This window comes from Danio aesculapii, chromosome 25 (assembly GCF_903798145.1).
Source record: "Danio aesculapii chromosome 25, fDanAes4.1, whole genome shotgun sequence".
NCBI classification, from domain to species: domain Eukaryota; kingdom Metazoa; phylum Chordata; class Actinopteri; order Cypriniformes; family Danionidae; genus Danio; species Danio aesculapii.
Window position 1 is genome coordinate 10,736,568 of NC_079459.1, and position 22,541 is coordinate 10,759,108.

At 34.9% G+C, this 22,541-nt stretch overlaps 2 protein-coding genes and 1 long non-coding RNA gene across 8 annotated transcripts in view; 2 read left to right on the forward strand and 1 right to left on the reverse strand.

The window, feature by feature from the left end:
* rassf7a (Ras association domain family member 7a) overlaps nt 1-4,201 on the forward strand; it is a 57,620-nt gene extending 53,419 nt beyond the window's left edge. For 4 of the 5 annotated variants that reach the window (XM_056451341.1, XM_056451340.1, XM_056451343.1 and 1 more), the window contains exon 6: nt 2,851-4,200. In XM_056451341.1, the coding sequence (XP_056307316.1) occupies nt 2,851-2,876 (26 nt within the window). In that variant the 3' untranslated portion in view covers nt 2,877-4,200. Of the gene's footprint in view, nt 1-2,850 lie in introns of all 5 variants that reach the window. The other variant, XR_008836022.1, reaches the window with a different exon arrangement.
* A 2,655-nt stretch (nt 4,202-6,856) lies between these two features.
* On the reverse strand, nt 6,857-7,973 carry LOC130219077 (uncharacterized). The gene is made up of 2 exons (XR_008836023.1): nt 7,786-7,973; nt 6,857-7,327 (listed from the first exon to the last, which is right to left on the reverse strand). It is a non-coding gene; the product is annotated as an uncharacterized LOC130219077 (long non-coding RNA).
* Nucleotides 7,974-9,197: 1,224 nt separating this feature from the next.
* phrf1 (PHD and ring finger domains 1) overlaps nt 9,198-22,541 on the forward strand; it is a 34,330-nt gene continuing 20,986 nt past the window's right edge. For both annotated transcript variants that reach the window (XM_056452179.1, XM_056452180.1), the window contains exons 1-4: nt 9,198-9,278; nt 9,952-10,090; nt 10,356-10,481; nt 22,009-22,196. In XM_056452179.1, the coding sequence (XP_056308154.1) occupies nt 9,997-10,090; nt 10,356-10,481; nt 22,009-22,196 (408 nt within the window). In that variant the 5' untranslated portion in view covers nt 9,198-9,278; nt 9,952-9,996. The remainder of the gene's footprint in view (nt 9,279-9,951; nt 10,091-10,355; nt 10,482-22,008; nt 22,197-22,541) is intronic.

The following is a 22,541-nucleotide window of genomic DNA, read 5'->3' on the forward strand; positions in this document are numbered from 1 at the left end:
AGGAAATGGAGACATGCGTCTCAGCAGTATTGAGAGAACTCTATGGCTGTGTCTGAAATCTACTCAGTAGGTACTGCTTTTAAAATTTTAAATTTACTACGGTTAGAAAAGTATGTTCTGTACAGTTTGAATGTGAGTAGTATGAATGGAACTTGAACGTACTACAGCCACCATTTTGTCATGATCTTGTGACCTACCTGCGTCAGTTGCGTTGCTTCACTCCCATTCATGGCTAGCGTAGTGCCATTACCAGTGCCTTATGCTGTATTACATGCATAACATGATGTTGCTGCTTTAGCGACTGTTGGAACTCTGGGTAAATAGACAAAAAAGTGTGAAGTTTGAACTTTTTTCTGGGTTTGATTTTTCTTTTCTCTCTCGGCTGCTTAAATGTGCCTACGCTATCCAATGAATGGGAGTGAAGCGTCGCAACTGACGCAGGTAGGTCGCATGATCATCAGATGCGCACTTCAGAATCTCGCCGGAAGTAGTAGGTCATCTGGGTACTTCTCTTTTTCGAATTCTGCATATTATTCGGCTTGCATACTGTTTTTAGCGTACTATATAATATGGAAGTCTGCCATTTCGGCACCCTATATGTCTCTGACACGCATGTGGGAATGGTGGGTGAGGAGAACAGCTCGTTTGCATTAAAGGCACATGCAACAAAAACAGCTAGAGTGTGCTCAGAGTTGAAAATCCCCATGTTCAGAAAGGTATAACAAATAATCTGATGGGTGTTTTGAGCTGAATCTTTACACACATTTTGGGGACACAAAAAGTCTTATGTTAAATCTAGTAAAAGGGGTAAAATTGGTGCCCTTTAATGTAGTAACAAAACTCATACGAAATTTCAGATAAATTCTTGATACATTATTTTATAATGATCCTATTCAACATGATTAAGATGCCATTCAACATGATTTGAAATGATCAGCTTAAAAAAACACATTTTTTTTGCACTGCCTACAAAATACACTTAACAAACAAAACATCTCACATTTTATATAATGCACAGCTACAGTATATGGGAATTCTACTTGAGCTTGCACTGGGCATTTTAAATTGTATTTAAAAATATGTTATAATCACATGACAAAAAACAAACAAACAAACAAACAAAGGTCATTGTTTTCTTACTCATTTTAATGATTTAAAAAAAGTAGTTGGGATTTTTAATTAATTTTGTTTTAAGAGTCTTAAATCTTTAAATCTTTAAAGTTCTTTTTTTTGTCATTGAACTTTTTTATTTTGAACTTTTATACCCCACACAACATAAAATCAAACAAAATCGACATTCAGCAAAATAATGTAAACAAATAAAAATAAAAATAATAACAAAACTAAAATTATAACATAAAAATAAAATAATACAATACAACAGACAGCCAAAATGACAACACTTCAATTTTCCTTTTACATGCTCTCCAAATACTGTTGACAAATACTCCAAATAAAGCTACCCCATTTCTGATTGAAAGTATGGGTGGAGTCCTGAAGTCTTGCCAACATATGTACATACGATGCAGTAGGAGTCATCTGCTCAATCCAATCCTTAAATGAGGGAGTATCTAAGTTCTTCCAATTTCGCAACACTAGTCCCACAGCCATAATACATCCTGCGACGAGTAGCCCAGCCTGTGCTTTAGATATTCCATTCCAGACAGTGGATGTATCACCAAGAAGACAAACTCTTGGTGAATAAGGTAAAGTTTGTCCCAGCCATTTCTCAAGGTTTTAAATAACTCTTGTCCAGAATGGAGCAACCAAATGACAGTTCCACATTAAATGGTAAAAGGTGCCCACAGAATGACCACATTTCCAACAGTGTTTTTTTTTCATTAATCCTATCCTATGCAGTCTTACTGGGGTCCAGAAATATCGACTGATTATCTTGTAATGTATGAGTTTACTTAGCATCTCTCACAGGCCCCCCTATACCAGAAACTACTGCCTCCCATTCACGCTCTTCAAATTCCACCTCCAGGTCTTTCTCCCAAACAATTCTTAAATTATCGCTTTCTCCATACATGTTATTAGCAGCAATCTTATAAACGAAAGATGTAGTTTGCACTGACTTTGGCATATTTAGAAATTCTAATAAATCTTAAGAATGTTCTTTACTATATGTCAATTAATAATCCTTTTATTCTCAACATTTTATTGAATCTGGTCTCTGGATACTATGGTTTAGAAAAAAGCAGCAGTGTGGACATTCTACTAATATCTCATTTGTGTTTTATGCAGTAAGGAATGTTAAGTGTGTTTGAACACCATGTTAGGGAGTAAACTATGACAAAAAATGTACTTTCATTTGTTATCTGTTAACTACTTGTATTCTGAGAATATAATCATGGCAAATGTGTCATTTCTTTGTACAGGCAACATGTAAATGACAAGAATTATCAAATTATATTTTAGTAAATGTTTTACCACTAGGTTGCAATGATTTAATCAGTTTTTTTTCTGGTCTGTATCTGCTACTTTACGACATTCTCAAAGCAAGCCTGCAAGTATAATACTATCTGGAACATTTAGTTATTCCAAAGAGCAAATTATATAGAATTCTTATTCCATACATTACCAGTGCCTTTTGCTGTATTACATGCATAACATGATTTAAGCAATGTTACTGCTTTTGTGACTGTTGGAAAACTGGGTAAATAGACAATAGAGTGTGAAGTTTGAACTTTTTTCTGGATTTGATGTTTCCTTTCTCTGTCATCTGCTTAAATGTGCCTAAAACAACTGCAGATCTGCATGGACTGCTTGGATTTTTTTTTTGCCTATTATGGTCACTATGCCCCAAAGTTGCTAGTTTCACTTAATACGTTTCTATGTGTTTTGCAGTCCTGACATCCAGGGAAACGTCTTGACGGTAATGAATCTGAGGCTCAGGGCAAAGGATTTATAATGGCTTTCTGTGTATATTCAACCTTGCTGTCTTAACTATTGTCAGTATAACTATTTATGTGTTATATCTTTTAGCAACAACTTATATATATGTATGTGTGTGTGTGTGTGTGTGTGTGTGTTTGTGTGTATGTGTCTGAGAGAGAGAGAGAGAGAGAGAGAGAGAGAGAGAGATACAGCAATCTTTGAGAATCAAAATAACTTTTTGGTACATTTCAAAACTTGTGTTTACTGTTAAATTTGACTTAATTTTATCCCGAGATGCCTTACTTTTGTTCATGAATTGAAATCAGTTAAAAGCTCTGCAATGTGCCAATGTTAAATGATTTGAGCTTTCTATTACTTATTCACAAAGTGCAGATGTTGAGTGGAAGTAAATAAAGCAAATTTTTCTAAAAAAGTTTTTTTTCATTTCAGAAAAAGAATACAAAATATATTTGAAGCAATTTGTATATAACTGGAAAAAGTAGAGAACATAAGAACGCATTACAACAAAAAATAACAGGTATTTTTTGATTGATATTTAAGACATTTTTGTTGTTTTTTCCTTTTCTTTTTTAAAAGTAGAAAACTGCACGTGTTAATAATAAAAGGTCACATGGTGAAGAAACCAATAAATCTTAGAGAGTACAAATCTATTTTATTTGAGTTATGTACCTATAGAAAAATACAAATGTTTCAAAGATAAAAAGATTTAAAGCAAAAAAAATTTGTAACAGAACACTAATATCCTGCTATTTAAATACCAAGAAAACGACAGTTAGGAAATGGATCATTAAATGTTATATTAAAAGAATACTTAAGTATGACAGAGAAGTCCTAAAATTCATATTAACTTTAATTTAAAATCTTTATATTTTCACACTATTCTTAAACCCATAGGTTTTACCTGTAGGTTTTATAAAATTTCAAATGCAATAGAATTGAGTTTGATTGCTTATGGAGTGGAGGTCACAATACGTTTACCCTATTCAGACATTTTATTTTCACAATTAAATAATTAAAGCATTAAAAGAAGAGACTTTATTTGTCTTTGTATGTAACCACTTTGATTGTTTTTGTTGTTGTTGTTGTTTTTTTTGTTTGTTTTAATCAGACACCAAAAGTCGACATTTTGACCCACATACAGTTGTGCTCAGTACAGCAGTAACCTCTTGAACAATGCTATTAAGGCTATTTGTGCATTGCAAATGGATGTAGTGTAATATAAAAACAACATACCAAAACTGTTATTTATTGTATGGGTTTTGTTTTGTTTTTTTGTTATTGAGAGAACTCATTCATTCTGTGAAAACAAAATGGTGTCATTAATGGTCCTTTATTAAAACGTAAGGTCTGCAATGTGTCATACATTGTTAAAAAATACATTTATTCTGAATTATGACATAAAATAGGTTGTTACAAACATTGTTCAAAAGAACAACATACGTTTTATGTCAAAAGTTGATGGGAGAAAGGAAAACATTGAGAAAAGCAGAAAATTAGAGGATGTTCATCTAAAATGGTCTGTGGAAACAAAAATCTAAAACATACAGAATTCAAGCCTCACGTCAATAGCTGTAAAGACTACGAACCATACGTTAGCTCAAAAAATAATGCTATGCGGATGTTTCTCATAGTCTCATACAGATGCCCTATCATTTACCAATATGATGAATCAGTTTTTATACATCAAAATAAATATAATACTTTTATACATAAAATACCTACAAAACACACTAGTAAGTGAGCAAAAACTTACTTCCAGGCAAAAAAAAAAAGTAGATGAGTGGCCAGCTCAATTTCCTGACCTCAACTCAATCGATAACTCTTGGGGTTACATTGAAATAAAGTTGTTGTGAGACTTGGTTCCTTTATTCCTTTGCTGACTTGATGCAATGCAGATGTAATGCGCAGTTAAGTGTAAAAATATGTTTAGTTTATGTGTTTCAGTTTAAAGAGAAAAGTAATGATCCTGCTATTATCTGTGTCCTGTAAACACACACACACACACACACACACACACACACACACACACTCACACACACACACACACACGCACGCACGCATGCACGCACGCACACTCACACACACACACACACACACACACACACACACACACACACACACACACACACTTGTAAAATTTTGAGTTAGGACTGAATGTGTAAAGTTTAGATATAGAACATATAGAATATAACATATAGAAATTAAAAGCTTTTTTAAAATGTGTACTTTATTCACTTTCTAAGCACTGCTATTTTAACACAGTTGTAAATAAACATTAAATATCTTTTTTGCATTGCAGAAGGTTTTTCAAAGAACTTTTCAACTAAGATATATACAGTTGAAGTCAGAATTATTAGCCCCTTTAAGCTATATATTTTTTCGATAGTCTACAGAACAAACCATCGTTATACAATAACTTGCCTAATTACCCTAACACGCCTAATTAACCTAGTTAAGCCTTTAAATATTACTTTAAGCTGTACAGAACTTTCTTGAAAAATATCTAGTCAAATTATGCACTGTCATAATGGCAAAGATAAAATAAACCAGTTATTGGAAATTAGTTTTTAAAACTATCATGTTATTGTTTTCGTGTTTTAAAAAATCTTCTCTCCGCTAAACAGAAATTGGGGAAAAAATAAACAGGGAGGCTAATCGCTGTTTATTTTTTCCCCAATTTTTGTTTAATGGATCTTGGCCATGATGACAGTAAACAATATTTTACTAGATATTTTTCAAGACACTTTTATACAGCTTAAAGTGACATTTAAAGGCTTAACTAGGTTAATAATGTTAATTAGGCAGGTTAGGGTAATTTGGCAAGTTATTGTATAGTGATGGTTTGTTCTGTAGACTATTAAAAAATATATAACTTAAAGGGGCTAATAATTTTGACCTTTTTTAAAAAAATTAAAAACTGCTTTTATTCTAGCCAAAATAAAACAAATGGAGGAAGTATAAACTTTTTAAAAGCATCACTAAGCACTGTGATTCAGAAAATTTGCTAATTACAACTTGTTTTCTGAGATATTCTCTATTGGATTGATAGTTTTGCTACTATGATTAACCATTGAAATGTAGATTAGATCAAGGAACTGTCTGACATGGCTGCGAGATAAGCCTCAAATCCACATATGGCTGTCATTAGTTGTGGCTATGGTCATGAATTTCCATCAATGCCATTTTTTTTTACTTATTTTACCAAAGGGCTTATTTATAAAAGACAGGTTCAAAGGTGGTTCAATCTAATCACATTTCTAATCCATTAAGAGTTCCCTTAAATGTGGGCCAGAGGTATTAACAGGCAACACACAAAGACACAATAGTGATTTTTTTTTTAAATAGACTTTGTATTTTTGACCACATTTAAAAATAATATGTAAAATCTAAGATTTTTTTTTTCTTGTACCAGATTACCAATTTTTTTAAAGCAAAAGCATACCGCAAACCTTCAAACTTTATCTGAAAACACATTTTATTTCGAAACATTTGCATTTGTTTTTTTCATTTTATTATTTTGATTTGTTTACTTTAATGCAACATTTAAATTTTATATTTATAATTTAGATGTGTTCATTTTAAATCAAATAGCAGAAAAAAAGATTTCTAATAAGGTTTAGTTTTTCATTTGGTGTGGTATCTTGCTACCCATTTATTCAACAACATTTTATCAGTAATATATTGTAGCAAAGTTTTTTTTCATAATGCAATACCAGTAAATATATAATGAACTATAATATAAACGTATTTATGCGTAATATAATATAAACATTTTACATCGTTACATTTACGATAACAAATTGCAAATGTTAACCAAAATCTGAATGATCACTAAAAAATTTAAAGGAAACAAATCTGTCACACGAATAAAACAATAATATGATTCGAAGTTCAAAAGTTCAGAGTTGGTTTCGTAAAAAACATTATTGTTACAAACAAGACGAAGCAAAGCAACTTAGTCAACAGGCACAAGTTTAATCCTTTGCCAACCAGACTGCACATGATCATATTTACACCGTATTTCTAGCACGGCGGTGACACTGTAAGCAGGCTGATGTCATAAAAATGTACATGTACACCGATCACACAAGGCACTCATTTATTCAGAACATGCGCACCGCGGGGATTAAACGCACAACCCTAAGTTAGTGTTTCAAGTGCTTTACCAAGACCAAAAAGTCATGTAGAGGGACAGTGGATCCTAAAGCGTCGCTCCGGTGACTGTGTCCGCCTTGATCCTTTAGATAGTCTCCAGTGGGACATTACCACGGCGCTGATGTCAGGTGCAAATCCAAAAGCTGGTTAGCCGCTGTCACACGCACAGTGGAGTGGAGAATAGGCGCAATGTGCGTTAGTCAGTGGCTTACCTGCTTTCAGAAATCACAAGTTTTGATGGCACAGGAAACCGTGGAAAACCAGAATATCGCTGTAAATATGTGGATAAAAATGTAATTTTATATAACAAGCCAGTCGTCCTGCATCTAAACAACACCATAATAAACGTACAATGATAATTTAGTGTAATATTTATAATAAATTGTAATAATATAAGATTATCGTTTAATATATAACGATATGATATTTAAGAGTTATTATGAAATGATAACATCTATTCTGCGACCATGTGGTCTATAGATAAAAAGTCTTAATATGCATTAAGTGTAATATTTAATCGTGCTAAAATTACTATATGGTCTCTCTCTCACACACATACATACATACATGCATGGTCAAGTATATATAGGCTAATATAGGCAAATATATCGATATGTAACAATAATAAAAGAGATAACACTATTCTAGAAAATATGTTTATATATTTTTTAAAATCAACTGATTAATAATATTTTGACAGTAAAAAGAAGCAAAAAAAAACACACTCACCTAAACTTCTCAATCAGCCCTTTAATTATTGGAAGACCAAATTCAATATTTCTTAAATATGCCCTTACAAACCACGCGAAACACGTGCTAGTTTCATCAAAGAAAATAATTGCTCAAATAAAGTATTAAATTGAGGATAGTACAGTAACACCAGCGGAGAAGTTCAGCTCACTTGCGCTATCCCAACCCTGCCCACTCCCCTGCAACTGCAACCTGACCTGATTATGTAAAACAGGATTTGATAGACATGACAGTAATCCAATAGCTGGGCAAACTCTTCACTGAAAGCCCGCCCATCAAATGAAACTATCGAATTACTGAGTCGGAGGGGCTTGTCTACGACCATAACATTGTTTGGTGGATTTTTGCAGAGTTTATAGCGGGGTGCGGCGCGTTCGGTTTTGCACGTCGTACTTTAGGAAGGAACCATTTTGGATTCGCTCATTTTCCGTTTTCTGTTATATTTCTAGTCATTTATGCATCACACTTTGAATTTTGATTTTAGCAAATAGACTGTGGTGTACTGTTGGTTATGGATACAGTTGTTTATTACTTGTTATGTGTTTTTTTTTTTAAATGAGCTCCACCCGCGTCTTAAAAGTGGTTGCAACCCTGTTCGCCTTGTGTGTAGTAAAGCCATGAAGCTAGTGAGGATGTGCACGTACGAAGGATGCTGGGAGGAGGGAACAGAGAAATACACACACACACAGATAGAGAGAGAGAGAGAGACTGCAATGGCGCGAAAAGTCATTTAAAAACTCACATTTAGGTATTTTTTACATTTACATTTATAACGTAGGCCCGGACTTTCATTATAAATTAAAGTTTCATTTAGGTTGTGATAATTATAACAGTAATAACAATACTGCGACAGAAAGAGCACACGAACTGTAGTACAGTAAATAATGCAGTGTGTCCTTATGTGCAAGAAAATTTCCTTAGGGGTGAATTAAAACAATCCTGAATCTTGACTGGATTTTTACATACGGAGCCTCGAAATGGGTAAACAGTAGTGGGGTAAACATTCTCCAAACTATAGTATTTTTCCTCATAAAGCATATGTAAACTTTATATATCACATCTCGTATTGTTTCTATAGCAAACGTTTCGTTGGAACGTTTCCTTTAATTTATTGGAGGAAATACAAAGCAAAAGAATACAAAAGAAACGTCTCATGTTTTATTGTGTGCCGTTTGTCTATAATTGTCATATAAAGTTTATAAACACTCATCTAGTCACGTTCTTGCAAACCTGCCGATTAACAGCATTCGTGAACCAAAACCTTTACCCAAGTAGATTTTTTTCTGAAAATTAATTGCGCTCGTTATTGGCCAATCATAAATAGTTTTTGTGTGGACGTCACTTAATCAATTATTATTCATGAGCGATTCCTTACCATAGTAGGATTCGTAATTTGACCAGCCGGCTGCCTGCGTCAAACAAACGCTGTGTGGATTTCAAAACACAAATAATGTCTTACACAACCTTACAGGGTAGGTACAATTGATCGAAATTATAATCTCCCCTAAGAGTTTCAATAAATGAGACATTTGTCGTCGTTAAAAGCTACTTTATACAGAGTAACGTTAGACATAAAATATAACAAAAATAGCAGTTGAGTTAAATTTAGAATGACAAGCAACACAGCTAGCGTGTTAGCTTTAACGTAACGTTAGCTTTTGTGAAAGTATTCTTGAAATAAAATGAATGCACTTATTGTACTCATTTCTTCTTCTTTACTACTATAAAATATATTTTTAGCAATTCACTTCTTCATAACACCCATTAGGCGTGTAGTTGAGATTAGGCATGTTAGTGTTTTTATTAGCTGGCTAAATGTTAGCCGTTAGCGTCAAGTTAGTAACATTATTTTCGTATAAATATCGCATTAGGAGGACTAATGCGCATTTACCTATTTGTATCAAACTATACAAAATGATGACATTTCCCGGGGCAGTAAAGCATGGTTAGATATAAGTACAAACAATGTATTTTGTACGTTTTGTAAGAGTGTAACGTTATTTATTGAAATGTGTGCACTGATCCAACACATTTGTTTTTTAATTGTATATATGATGTTTAAGAAAATCATCTCATGATGTCCTGTTTCAATGTTGGTCAAATTCACCCTGGAAATTCAAGTTGCACACATGTTTCGCCATACAGGTTGTTACCTGCTGAAATATCTCTAGATTAGGTCAGTGCATAACCATGGAAGAGGAGGACAGCCAGGATGAGCTGATCAACAGGAACGTCTCGCATGGAAAAGGAAAAAGACCTGCCATGTCTATCATCTCTGATGACGGTCTGTGCTGTTGCATTAGTTAAGGGAAAGTGTGGATGAAGCCAAATGTTTTGAGGACCCTAAATGATCCGTAGCCCTGTAAACTCTTACGTAAAAACAATATGGAGTTTTATACTTGATATATCAGTCTTTTATTGCTCATATAGTATAAAATATGACAATACACTAAAAAAGAAAACACCTTAATGATATATACAGGGATATTATTTTTTATACGTTTAAAACATTTCCATGTCTTCTCTACCCATATGTCGTTGCAATTTAGAAGACAACTCAGAAGGTGAGGATGAATCAGAGGAAGAAGAAACAGGCAGTGAAGGAGATGATGATGATGAAGAACAGCAGGAAACCCTTGATGGGGAGGAGGAAGATGAGGATGAAGAAAGTGAAGGCAAGATTTCATTTCACAATGTTTAATAATTTAAATGTATATATGTCTCTCTGTCTCTCTATATATATATGTATGTATATATGTATGTGTATATATATGTATGTATATATATATATATATATATATATATATATATATATATATATATATATATATATATATATATATATATATATATATATATATATATATTTTTTTTTTTTTTTTTTTTTTTTAATATAGGGATGCAATGATTATAGAGTTTGGTTGTACGATTATAGTCTGAGGAATAATCATGGTTTCACGGTTATTATGATTATGCATTCATTGATTTCAAAACACTAGAAAATCCCGTAAAAACTCATATTTTAAAGTGTTATTTATTGCTGCTCAGTAACCAATTAATACAGCACAAAATAATAATTTATATTAATTTTTTTTTTTTGCCATTTAAACATAACAATTTTACACTGAAAATAAATTTCAGAACAATAACCAAATATATATATTTTATATATTTTATATAAGAAAAAAATAGTATTTGTCTAATGCAGGGCTTAAATTACCTTTTTTACTTCAAAAATTTAGAACCACCAAGAATGAAGAGCACCACTGCAAATTGTATATTAATGGATTTATTGTATTACTATCTAATTAGTTCTGTAATGACTTATTGATATTTGTGCAATAATTCCAAAATGAATGTCTAATAATTATAAAATACTAATGATGAGAATAATATTAACAATTAGAGCTGCATGATTCTGGCTAAAATGAGAATCGCGATTTATTTATTTATTTATTTATTTTTTGCTTAAAATAAAGATCACGATTTTGTCACGATTCTGTAGATGTAAAATAAAGCTTAATATGAGTCTGCAATTATTATTGTTTTTTTTTCTCAAACATATGGTAAAACAACAATGATAATATTATGTGTAGGTCTACTGGTTTCTATAAATAATTCTATTCTACTTATAATAATTCTGATGTTGAATTATGTTTGAGATATAGGCCTATGCTTGCAATCTGTCATTGACAACATTATTAGACCATTTAATTCATTGGTAAAATCAACAATATAGAGGCTAGAGTAGTTATACTTACACTATAAACATTTATTTTCGTGCACAACTGTGTGTTCGCAAAAAAAAGAAAAAACATATCAAATGGTTGTCACAATCATAACTCTAAAATGCGATATGATCATTTAAATGATGCGCACGCTTTCGGTTTCATTTTAACTGCTAAGTGCTGTTCATACTTTGCGCACTGCTCTCAAACGATCACTCTGTGCCACAAACTGAATATTATTTACAACTTTATTACCTGTTACTCACAGCCTATGTTCTGTTCACTAAAGTAGATGCGCGCGTCTATCATTAAGTAGGTTGCGCACCCGCCCTCTCTGTGTTAACAGCTCACGGTCAGCAGCTCATGTCACGTGTGATTTCCCGGCCACAAATACAGCAATATATGAAGACAAAAATGTCATTTTTATGTGAATTATACCTTATAAATACAGTATGTGAAACAGTGAAAAGACTCGTGCGGCTGCCTTTGCTTCTCTCCTGAACTTTAAAATATGATTGGTAGAATCATAGAATTGCTGGATTAGGATCGTCTAGGGGGTCGAATCGAGATCGCAAATTTTTTCGATTAATTGTGCAGCTCTACTAATAATGAATTACATTTCTCATTATCATGCTGCCTTGAATGTGCTTGAATGTGAGTTATCTGCTATAAAAGTCCTACTGTTACGTTATGAAAAATAAATGGTTTGCATCAAACAAAAATGAAGCATCTTAGTAAGAAATATCCATTTTCCTATTGTTTTATATGCATGTTAATTTGATAAACAAATAATATTTCTGCTACAAAACATGAACGTAAGATTATAATAAATCATTCAACTCAATGCTGAAAGCTGCAAAGCAGTCATCAGTAACTAAATAGAAAAATAATGTGTCTCAAGAAAAAACTGACAAAAGAAAGGAAGAAAAGTCTCACGTCAATCATTCTTTAAAAGTTTTGGTTTCGATTTGTGTCATTTTAAATGGGTAGTCTCAAGCTATGGTCACACCAGCATTTGTGTGTGCGAAATTCTGTCGTACTGCGCTGCGAAAAGGGGCGGGATTAAACAAGATAATTAGACATTAAAAAAAGTGAGCGATTGCTCCATGTTTTAAATTTCTGTCCAGAGAGGTCCTGTTTTGATCCTCGATTGGTCTCATGCAGTCAAGTGATGCGATTTCGCAGGTTAGAGTTCACCAAGCTTGAACTTTGCACCGCAGCAACATGCGAAACTTAACGCATGACCCTGCGTTTCCGGTCTGACGCATTCGCGTGCATATGAATGGAAGTCTATGGGAAGAATAGTCAAGTGTGACCGCAGCTTTATTGTGTGCAGATTAACAATTTTCTGTGTTTGTGGAAAAAGCAGATGAGTCAGCCAGCCCAATATAGGCCTACTGTATGAGCCGGGCAGAGCAGGATTCTCGTGATGACCACCTGCACAATACCGTTCTTTGTCATGAGCCGCAGTTTCGGTTTAAACTGAGTTAAGGCAAGCTTCTTTGGCGATGATATATATACTGTGTTCGATTTTACATATAGCGGCCATTTGTGCTGAACACGCAGTGTCTTTCAGCACTTTCTAAATGTCACGTGAAATAGCATTCAAACTTGCATTGTTAGCATTTAACACTGAATAAGGCACATGAGGTGTACCTGAGCTGATTATTGTCAAAGTTTCTGTTGTTCAGCTGCAAGAATCAGAAGCTGTTTCTAAAATAGAAATTTCTGTTAATAGTTAGGACAAAAACACCTTTTAATATGAAAAATATTCCTTCTATCCCGTGCTGTTGCTTTAAGTTAGAACATGGTTTAAATCAGCCTTTAGGCTCGATAATAAGGCATGCTCCTGGTGAACCAGGAGTGCAATCCTGTACAAATAGTGTGTGTCTAGGCATGTGCCGGTATCACATTTTCATGCTGCAATTAATTGATTGAGCTTTTATCACGGTATACGGTATTATCACGATGTTGTAATTTTACTAGAGAAACAGGTAAAAAAACACAAAAAACTTCAGTTTCGTCAACTTAGTAACTTTAATAACTTTTTAATTAACTATAAGTACTTCAAACATTTAAATACAAATAAATATAAATAAAACAATACACAATATAAAAGTAAACTTGAGTAATTATATCAAAGTGAATGTGTCTTCGATCAGCAATCGTGGAATGAACTGCCAACTATTCCAGCATGTTTTATGCAGCAGATGCCTTTCCAGCCACAACCCAATATTGGAAATCACCCATACACACTCATTAACAGACACTCATACACTACGGACAATTTAGCTGATTCAATACACTATTCACTCAGCCTATATTCAATAATAAACATAACAAAAACTGCCTGCTAATGCATGTGTAAATCTTCAAAGGGAACAGTGTTATATTTTAACCTTTCACCTCATCCTGCTTGCTGTTTCACTATCTAAACAATGAAAACATAATATAAGTCAAATTTGTTTCACTTTGATATTTGATTTACCCTGTCTCTTTTGCAGAATATCAGTTTTAATAACCAATAATGGCCATTATAACAGTATAACGTACATTAAATTTAAACGATAAAGGTAAGCAATCAGTCAATGTGCAGAATCAGTGTATGTGGTTACTAAATTAATATAGTAGCTTACCTTTGCACTCAGTCAAAACAGTTAACTGAGAACAAGTGATTCAAAAGACATAAGAATTGTTAGATAGAGACAACAAGATGAATTCAATATCACGTTTAACAACTATAGTGAGATGAGATCACGCAGCAGATGAACTGTCTGACATGCACTATACTCTCACCTGGGGTTTATGCTTACCCGCTGAACTAGTGGCTGCAGCTCTGGGCAGAGAGTGTGTGGTCACGTGATTTGCGTTTTTAGCCGTGTACTAGAATGAACAGAGAACTTTTCAGAATCGCTAAATGAAACGCCGGTGTATTTCTCACGATTTCTCTGCGCCTCCCTTGCGTTTCTTCTCTCTGACTCTCGACTATTTTGACAAATACATACAGACGACGCACGCTCACACGGAGTCCAAAATAGGAGTTTGTGATTGGGCCAGCCCAATGTCAATACCGAAAAGAGCCAATGGGCTGCAGAGTGTCACATGGACCGGCCCGGTCTGTCTGTCCGGGAAAAAAAGTATCTACTTTCAGAGAGTCACAGATCACAGCAGCGTCAATCAATAAGGCAGAAAAAAACGATAGGCTGCTAAGCCTTTTATGGGCCGATCAAATCATAAGACGATGATCAGCCTGGCCCAAAAAGTACGTCGACCCACCGGGAAAGTGCCCGGTCTGGATTATAGTGGATTATAGTGCGGTGGCAGCGGCGGCGCGCACACAGGGCTTCTACATGTGGGGATTGTTTACATCAGAGTGCGCATCAGTTCTGCGCAGCATATACACAGTGTTTCTTCAAGCGGTTGATGGAAAATAAGCTAAGGCACGTTCTAAGAATATAAATTCGGATCTATTATTTTTCACGGTATTTTGAAGTGCCCGCGATAACAATATCGTGCATATTCATTACCGTGATTTATCGCATTACCGAATACCGGCACAAGCCTATGTGTGTCAAGTATCAAATAAGACTACTTTAGCACCTGTTAGCTTTAACTGTTGGAAAGACTGGATAATTTTGTGCTTTTGTCAGCTAATTTCATCTTCGAGTTTAAAATCATTATTGAGGCGACATCAAAATCGGTGACATAGCACTACCTGCATGTCCAGTGATGACGGGTTTCTCAATAATATTCATAGACTGAGTTTTCTAATCCTACGCGTATACGCTGCTTTTTCTTATTCATGACTGCATGTGCTTTTCAAAGACAGACTCATATTGACAGACCTGCCAAGCTGTGAGATGGTACACGGCACATAGTATTTAGGTGGTTGTGAACGGTTGTATGCAGGGATTCTCTGATCAGGATTTTTGCAGTCGATACCGAGCAACGATTCTTTGTCATAGTGATCGGCTGATATCGAGTACCTATTCTAATGCTTCAGGCTTTATAATGTATTAAGCAAAATTAAGCAAAAAAAAAAATCTAAGTATGAACCTTAAGGAAAGATCTGACCTTATCTAAGAGAATAAATTTAGGATTCTGCATACAGTATAACACCTTAAACGCATCTTTTATAACTATTTAGGTGTGAACTTGTCATGGTCAGAAGTAGCTTAACAGAAAACTATTCATTCATTCATTTTACTTTGGCTTAGGCTATGTATAATATACGGGAGCGCTTGTGCATCTTCCTCTGCTTGTAAACTCATAAACAAACACCTGCGATTGGTTCATGAGATCGGCCAGATTGGTGAGTACTGATCAAGCCATGTAATGTGATTATCGGCCGATATGAATCTTCGTGTGATCGATCTGAGCATCCCTAGTTGTATGTGTTTGTTTCCATGATCCACGGGGTTTGTTGCATAGCTTTCCTGGCGATGCTGTCATGTTACAATTCAGACACATCGCCATGCTACTGTGTTCACACATGTTTAAAATCCTACAGAGTACCAGAATAGATAGGAAAAGAGACCTGTTGTACTTCTGTCCACTGTGACTGTGTGCATTTAGACCAGCGGATTCAGGAGGAGAGAAGTCTTGCGTCCGCCTCACTCATGTTATGCTGATGTGTACCAAAAACTCTAGCGACGGCGAGGCAGATGCCTTGGATTGAGCAGTAGGCTGCAGTTGCTCTCCAACAACTGTGCTTACCAAAAGCATAATTGGAAACGATGACACAGCTTAATGCTTATTGGATGAGAATGACAAATTACACTTTATTCTCTATCTTTTGTTTTTACCTGGCTTTGTTGTATACCTTTTTTTTTTTCGTTGATAATAGGGTATATGCCGAAGCATGCTAATAGGACTTTTAATTTCCCAGTAACCTGGGTTAAGCAATTCCGGTGAACTGTATGCAATTGCAAATTGCCACGTTTAAGGACTGTTTTCTTTAAAAATCAACGATCTCCACTGACTGAGTGATATCTGATATAAAGTGGGTCTCAGATTGTACAAGAAGCACTGCATTAACTTACATTTTTCCCCGCCATGTCTTTATAATATGAGTATGTATTTTACCCCAGTATATTCAATGGAGCTTAAGCGCTAGCCTGCCGATTCTGACAGGCACGTGCGAGTAAACGGCTTTTGGTCACATTTTACACTTGAGCAACTAAATGAATGCCAAAGTCTATTTAACTGATTGTATTGTAATTACATTACAACATCGATGCTGTAAAAGGAATTGTATAAAATGGAAAAAACTCATAATAACAGGTCACTTTAAGTTTATCAGTATGGGAACAACACTAGCTCGGCATATACCCTTTAAAAAAAAAGATCCAAAGACCATTGCATATGTTTATTTATTTAGATTTACACGCAAACAAAAACATACAGACACCTTTATAAAAACATAATGTGACCTATCTAATATAACTAAATGTTATTTATATAGCATATTTCATACACAATGTTAACTCAAAGTGCTTTATAAGAATAAAAGAAACAAGAAAATAAAAACAACAAAAAGTAAAAATGATTAAAAACAGATTGAATGTGTTAAAACAGGTTTTAAAGGAATGAAAAAGAAAAGAAAGACCTAATAGTGTGAGCTGCAACGTTATTCCACGAAAGTCAATCCAATAAAAGATTCGTACAAAAATGCATGCATGCATACAAAGGTAATCAGACTGTTTTGCCTCATCTTTGTGTGATTCATCTGAGAACTGAAAGGGGTATGCAGTAAACCAAACACACACGCGTGAAGTCAGAAGTTGTGTTTAACCGACCAAGGACATTTTCACAGTATTTCCTACATTTTAATAGTTTTGATTCTGGAAAAAGTCAGTTAGGTTATTTATTTTAATTTGGCTGGAGTAAAAGCAGTTTATATAGGCCTAATAAGCATGTCAATATAATTTACCCCCCCTTAATAATTTCTTTATGTCTACATAACAAACCAATGGCTTTCCTAGGTTTTCTTTAACATAATTAACCTAGTTAACTTTTTAAATTGCACTTTAGGCTGAATGATGTACAAGTATCTTGCAAAAAAACTAGTAAAATATTATGTAAATTATATCATATAATGTAACATAATATAATGGCATCACGGTAAAGACATAAATTAGTTATTAGAATTTAGTTCTTAAAACTTCAACAAAAAAGTGTTGAGAAAAATCTCTGTTAAACAACACTTTGACATATTTGATGCAATACAATTCATTTTTAAACCTCACATTTTAATAAGGGCTAATAATTTTGTCTTCAACTGTATGTCCCTTTACACCTTCTAGGGACATTCCTAGCAAAACTAAACGTTTGATATGTCCTGTTACTCTAAAGTATCTTGCTATTTAGCTACTTAATTCATAGAATAGCCAAATTAGATTACTTGAAACCTTTCTTGCTGTATAAGCTGTTTTTTTGCCATTCATTTTAACATTTACCACTGTTGAATGAACAGTTTTATTTTTTAATAAAGTAATTTATGGCAACAAAGTGTTTTTATTTTTTTACTATAAAAAGTATTTGAATTCGATAGTTGCTATGGTATCACAAATATAAATATAACCCAATACTGAACAAATATGTTCAAAAACACTATAATATTTCCTATAAATACTGCAGCCTCTTGCTCTCATCAACATTGCTGGGGAGGCATATCTCAAAGGAGCCCATTTCTAACTTGCGTGCATCTCACAGTGATCACCGGTGATCAGTTCTGCGCAGACTTTGCCCATCTCAAACAAGCCTATTATCATCCTGAAACATGGCACCACCCTCGGGATACAATGTTTGAACCATTGGGTGCTCATGGTGCTCCAGAATGGTTCGGTAGTCCTTGGCAGTCATGTGCCCATCTAGCATATATATATATTGGGTCGAGGGATTGCCATGAAATTGCAGCACAAACCATCACTAATCCACCCTCATGCTTCACCCCTTGGCATGAACAGTCTGGGTGGTACTTTGGCTCTTTTCCACACTGTAATTCTCTCGAATGTGTAGAAAGACAGTAAAGGTGGACTCATCAGAGAAAGCCAGTTTGAAAGTTTGAAAGAAAGTTTGAAAATGCATTGCAATTTGCTGAAAGGTGCTTCAGTGTATTCTGGTATCCAGGCAGTCACCATGAGTTCTGAGCACACTTGCTTGGCTGAGAGCAGCGAAACTTTGGCCAGTCCATCCTGGATCTGCCACTGTATCTTATCTCTCTGTAGTTGTTAAACATTCATCTTGTGTATATCTAACGACTCTGTCTTTTGAATCTAAAGGCCTACTTGTTCTCAGGTACTGGGTTTTGGTTGAGCTAAAGATAAAGTAATATATTAATCAATGTAACCACATATGATGATTCTGCACGTTTGATTGGTTGCCTTTATTTCCTATATTATATATAATAATTGTACTTTATACTTTTATAATGGCCATAACTGATTATTAAGAAGTGCAAAAGAGATTGCTATTTTGTATTTCACCATGCATTTCCTCTGATAATCTTTATTGTATGCATATAGCATAACATTAAGCGCTTAAAGCCAAAACCACACAGTTATGTTAGCTATTAGGCTTAATTTTGTTATAAATTTGACGGTCATATAATATATACATGATTTTAAAGATTTACCCGACGTGTCCTCGCGTCCTCTGGAGTTCGTTCTCCCAATAAACTTGTGAAGTCTGTACTTACAAGGAAAAGATGCAAGTCTGAGCTTCATGCACTTGATATTGAGGAAAAAGCCCAGGACCCACTGCACTAGTGTAGCATCTATGATTTAATAGCACATCTGTGTGCTTCTCTATGGATTCACCTTCCTAGACTGTTACAGTCATATGTATATTCCTGTATGTTTTGCTTGTGTGTGTGTGTGTGTGTGTGTGTGTGTGTGTGTGTGTGTGTGTGTGTGTGTGCTCTCTCTCTTTCGCTCGCTCGCTCGCACGCTCCCTCCCTCGCTCCCTCTCTCTCTCTGTCAATTCTCAGGTACGATCACTGACCCACCACTAAACGGGTCACGCTGAATAATGTTTACAGGCAGCATAACTTTCTTAATGCCTTCTACAGACCCCTTCACGTCTGCCCACATAATCAAGATAAACTGCCCTATAAAGCACAGGGCACCAGTGGCAGACCTGCCAGTTCTGGGGCCTCATGTATCAAGGCTGCGTACGCACAAAAACTTTGCTTGCGTCAGATTTCACGCTCTCGTTTGGATTTACTTACGATGAAATTAACGTGAGAATGTGCGTTGGTCCACGCCAACTTCATGTCTGGCGTATGTGCATTTCTTGTCTGTGTTTATTTTATTTCCATTGGCAATGCAATGCCAGCTGTATGGGATGGGATTATCCGGATGTCTAGCAGGTATATAAGGTTTCCATACCATGCTGTTGAACTGTGGTAAAGTTAGTTTGATAGGCATAAATATATGCCCTTTATGTTGCACAAGGCTTAATTTCTCGATTAAAAAAAAAATTTAACCATACGAATGAATTAAACAAACCAACCATATGAAATTATACAATAAATGTTCAGAAAAACATCCTGCTTATTGCACAAGACTCTGTTTTTGAAATTAGCACTTTATTTTATAATATTTTAAAAAAAATATCTTTTAATGTAAAAATTGTAAAAGTCAATTAAACTCTGACACCATTTGAGATAAAAATATTCAAATCAACTCTAAAATTGTGTGTGAGGCAACTATATCCTTAAAGGGTGTTAGTTCAGCATCCCCTGTAAATAGTTATTTAAATTGTATTTGAGCAGTGTGTATATATTTCTTTCTAGATCTTAGAATCAGCCCTTAGGTTATTTAAATTTTAACTTTGGGCATTTAAATCCAAAGATTCGAAAGTGAGTCAAATAGAGCTAGGTTCACAGCTTACACTTAGCCTACTTAAGGCTTCTTGCAAGGTGATGTAACAGCCAAAGCACAAGAAGACAAAAGGCAATGATGAGTGAAGATGACAAACCCATTGAAAAGATACATTAAATACATGGAATATATACATACAAAAACCTAGACAAATTTAAGGCACCCATGATACAAAATCAACTTTTGGAAGCTGTTTGGACAGAGCGGTGTGTAGGTCTCCACTGTCATGCTGGAGTGAAATAAGCACAACAAATCTCTCTTTCGAAATTTCCTGACTTTCCTGTTAAAATAGGACCCAAATCCCTGCAATTTTGAGGCCCAATGCAATGAGATTGACAGACGCTTCTTAACATGTCTCCGTTGTAACGAGTATAATCATATCCACAAGAGCGTACATGAAAAGTAACTGGGATTAAAATAAGTTCAAAACATTTTAATGCATGTTTGTAATAAAGAAAAAAACAATAAAATTGCCATTTTATTCATCACCACAGGAACATAGTGTCAGTACAATAACAAACAAAGACACTTCAATCCCATTTTTTGCATAACAGATATCCATACAACAGTGTATATTAATGTGTATCCTGTCACATTTGCTGTGCAAAAGCAGTGCGAAGTTAAACATGTTTGTAACTTTGTTGCGGCATTTGTGTGTGACTGGGGAGAACCAGCTCATTTGCATTAAAAGCACGGGCGACAAAAACAGCTACAGTGTTCTCAGACCTCAAATTTCCCATATTCAGAAAGGTATAATAAATAATCTGATGGTTATTTTAAGATGAAACTTTACACACACAGTCTGGAGACATCAAAGACTTATCTTGAATCTTAAAAAGGGGGTAAAATAGGTGCTCTTGAAAGAAAACATACGTTGAATCAAGTAAACATAGTTTAACTGTGTTCAGCTTTGGTTTTGGTTAGTTCTTTGTTCTCCAAAGTACTGTAACATGTATTCTTCAAGCAGACACAGAAGGCGGTGAGAACAAAAAGGGTTGCTGAGGATTCTCAAACTGTTTAGGGGTCTTTAAATGTAGAGACTTTTCCTGTTGTTCTTGGGATGTTGTGTTAATTAGTGAGCACTTGTGATCACAGTTGGCCAGCCACCATGTGGATAACCTTTTGCTAAGTCCATGTTCATTCATTAATTTTCTTTTCGGCTTAGTCCCTTCATTAATCTGGGGTTGCCACAGCGGAATGAACCGCCAAATTATCCAGCATATGTTTTATGCAGCGGATGCCCTTCCAGCTGCAACCTATGACTGGGAAACATCCATACAGACTCATTCACACATGTACATTACGGCCAATTTTAGTACACAATTCACCTATACCACATGTCTTTGCACTTGTGGGGGAAAACGGAGCACATAGGGAGAACATGCAAACTCCATACAGAAATGCCAACTGACCGAGCCAAGGCTCGAACCAGCGACCTTCTTGCTGTTAGGCGAATGTGCATAACAACCACTTATCGCGTTTACTATTAAGTCGATTTAATTGTGAGCCCCATCTTAAATATGCAAATCACAAAATTGACTACACTGCAAACGAACATAGAAAAAACACTTTTTGCTTTGTGGTTTTAGATGAAGATGCTGGCAAAGTACTAGAAGGAGCTGTAGGGAATATTTCAGTGGATGCAATGGACCTGAGCTCAGATGAAGATTCAGAGAAATGCCCCATTTGCCTGAACTCATTCCACGAGCAGCCTGTGGCCACACCAGAGACCTGTGAACACTATTTTTGTCTCGACTGTATTCTGGAATGGTCAAAGGTAAGTTAAACCTCATTTACTCAATGCTTATGTTGTTTTATTTAATAGTTTAAAATAGTTTTAATATTTGTATTTTCTGTTTTAATTAGAATTTTATTGTTTGTCATAAAAATTGTCTATTAGACAACAGCAGTTCCATTAGTGCAGCTCAATTTTGTTTTTGTGTTTATCTCGTTAAATGATGGCAGCATTGTCTAATCCAGGGATGGGCAAACTCGATTCTGGAGGCCCAGTGTCCTGCATACCTTTACTCCAACCCTAATCAAACAAGCCTACCTTTAGTTTTCTAGAGATCTTGAAGACACTCATTAGTTTGTTCATGGAAATAGTTTGTTTGCGTGTTTG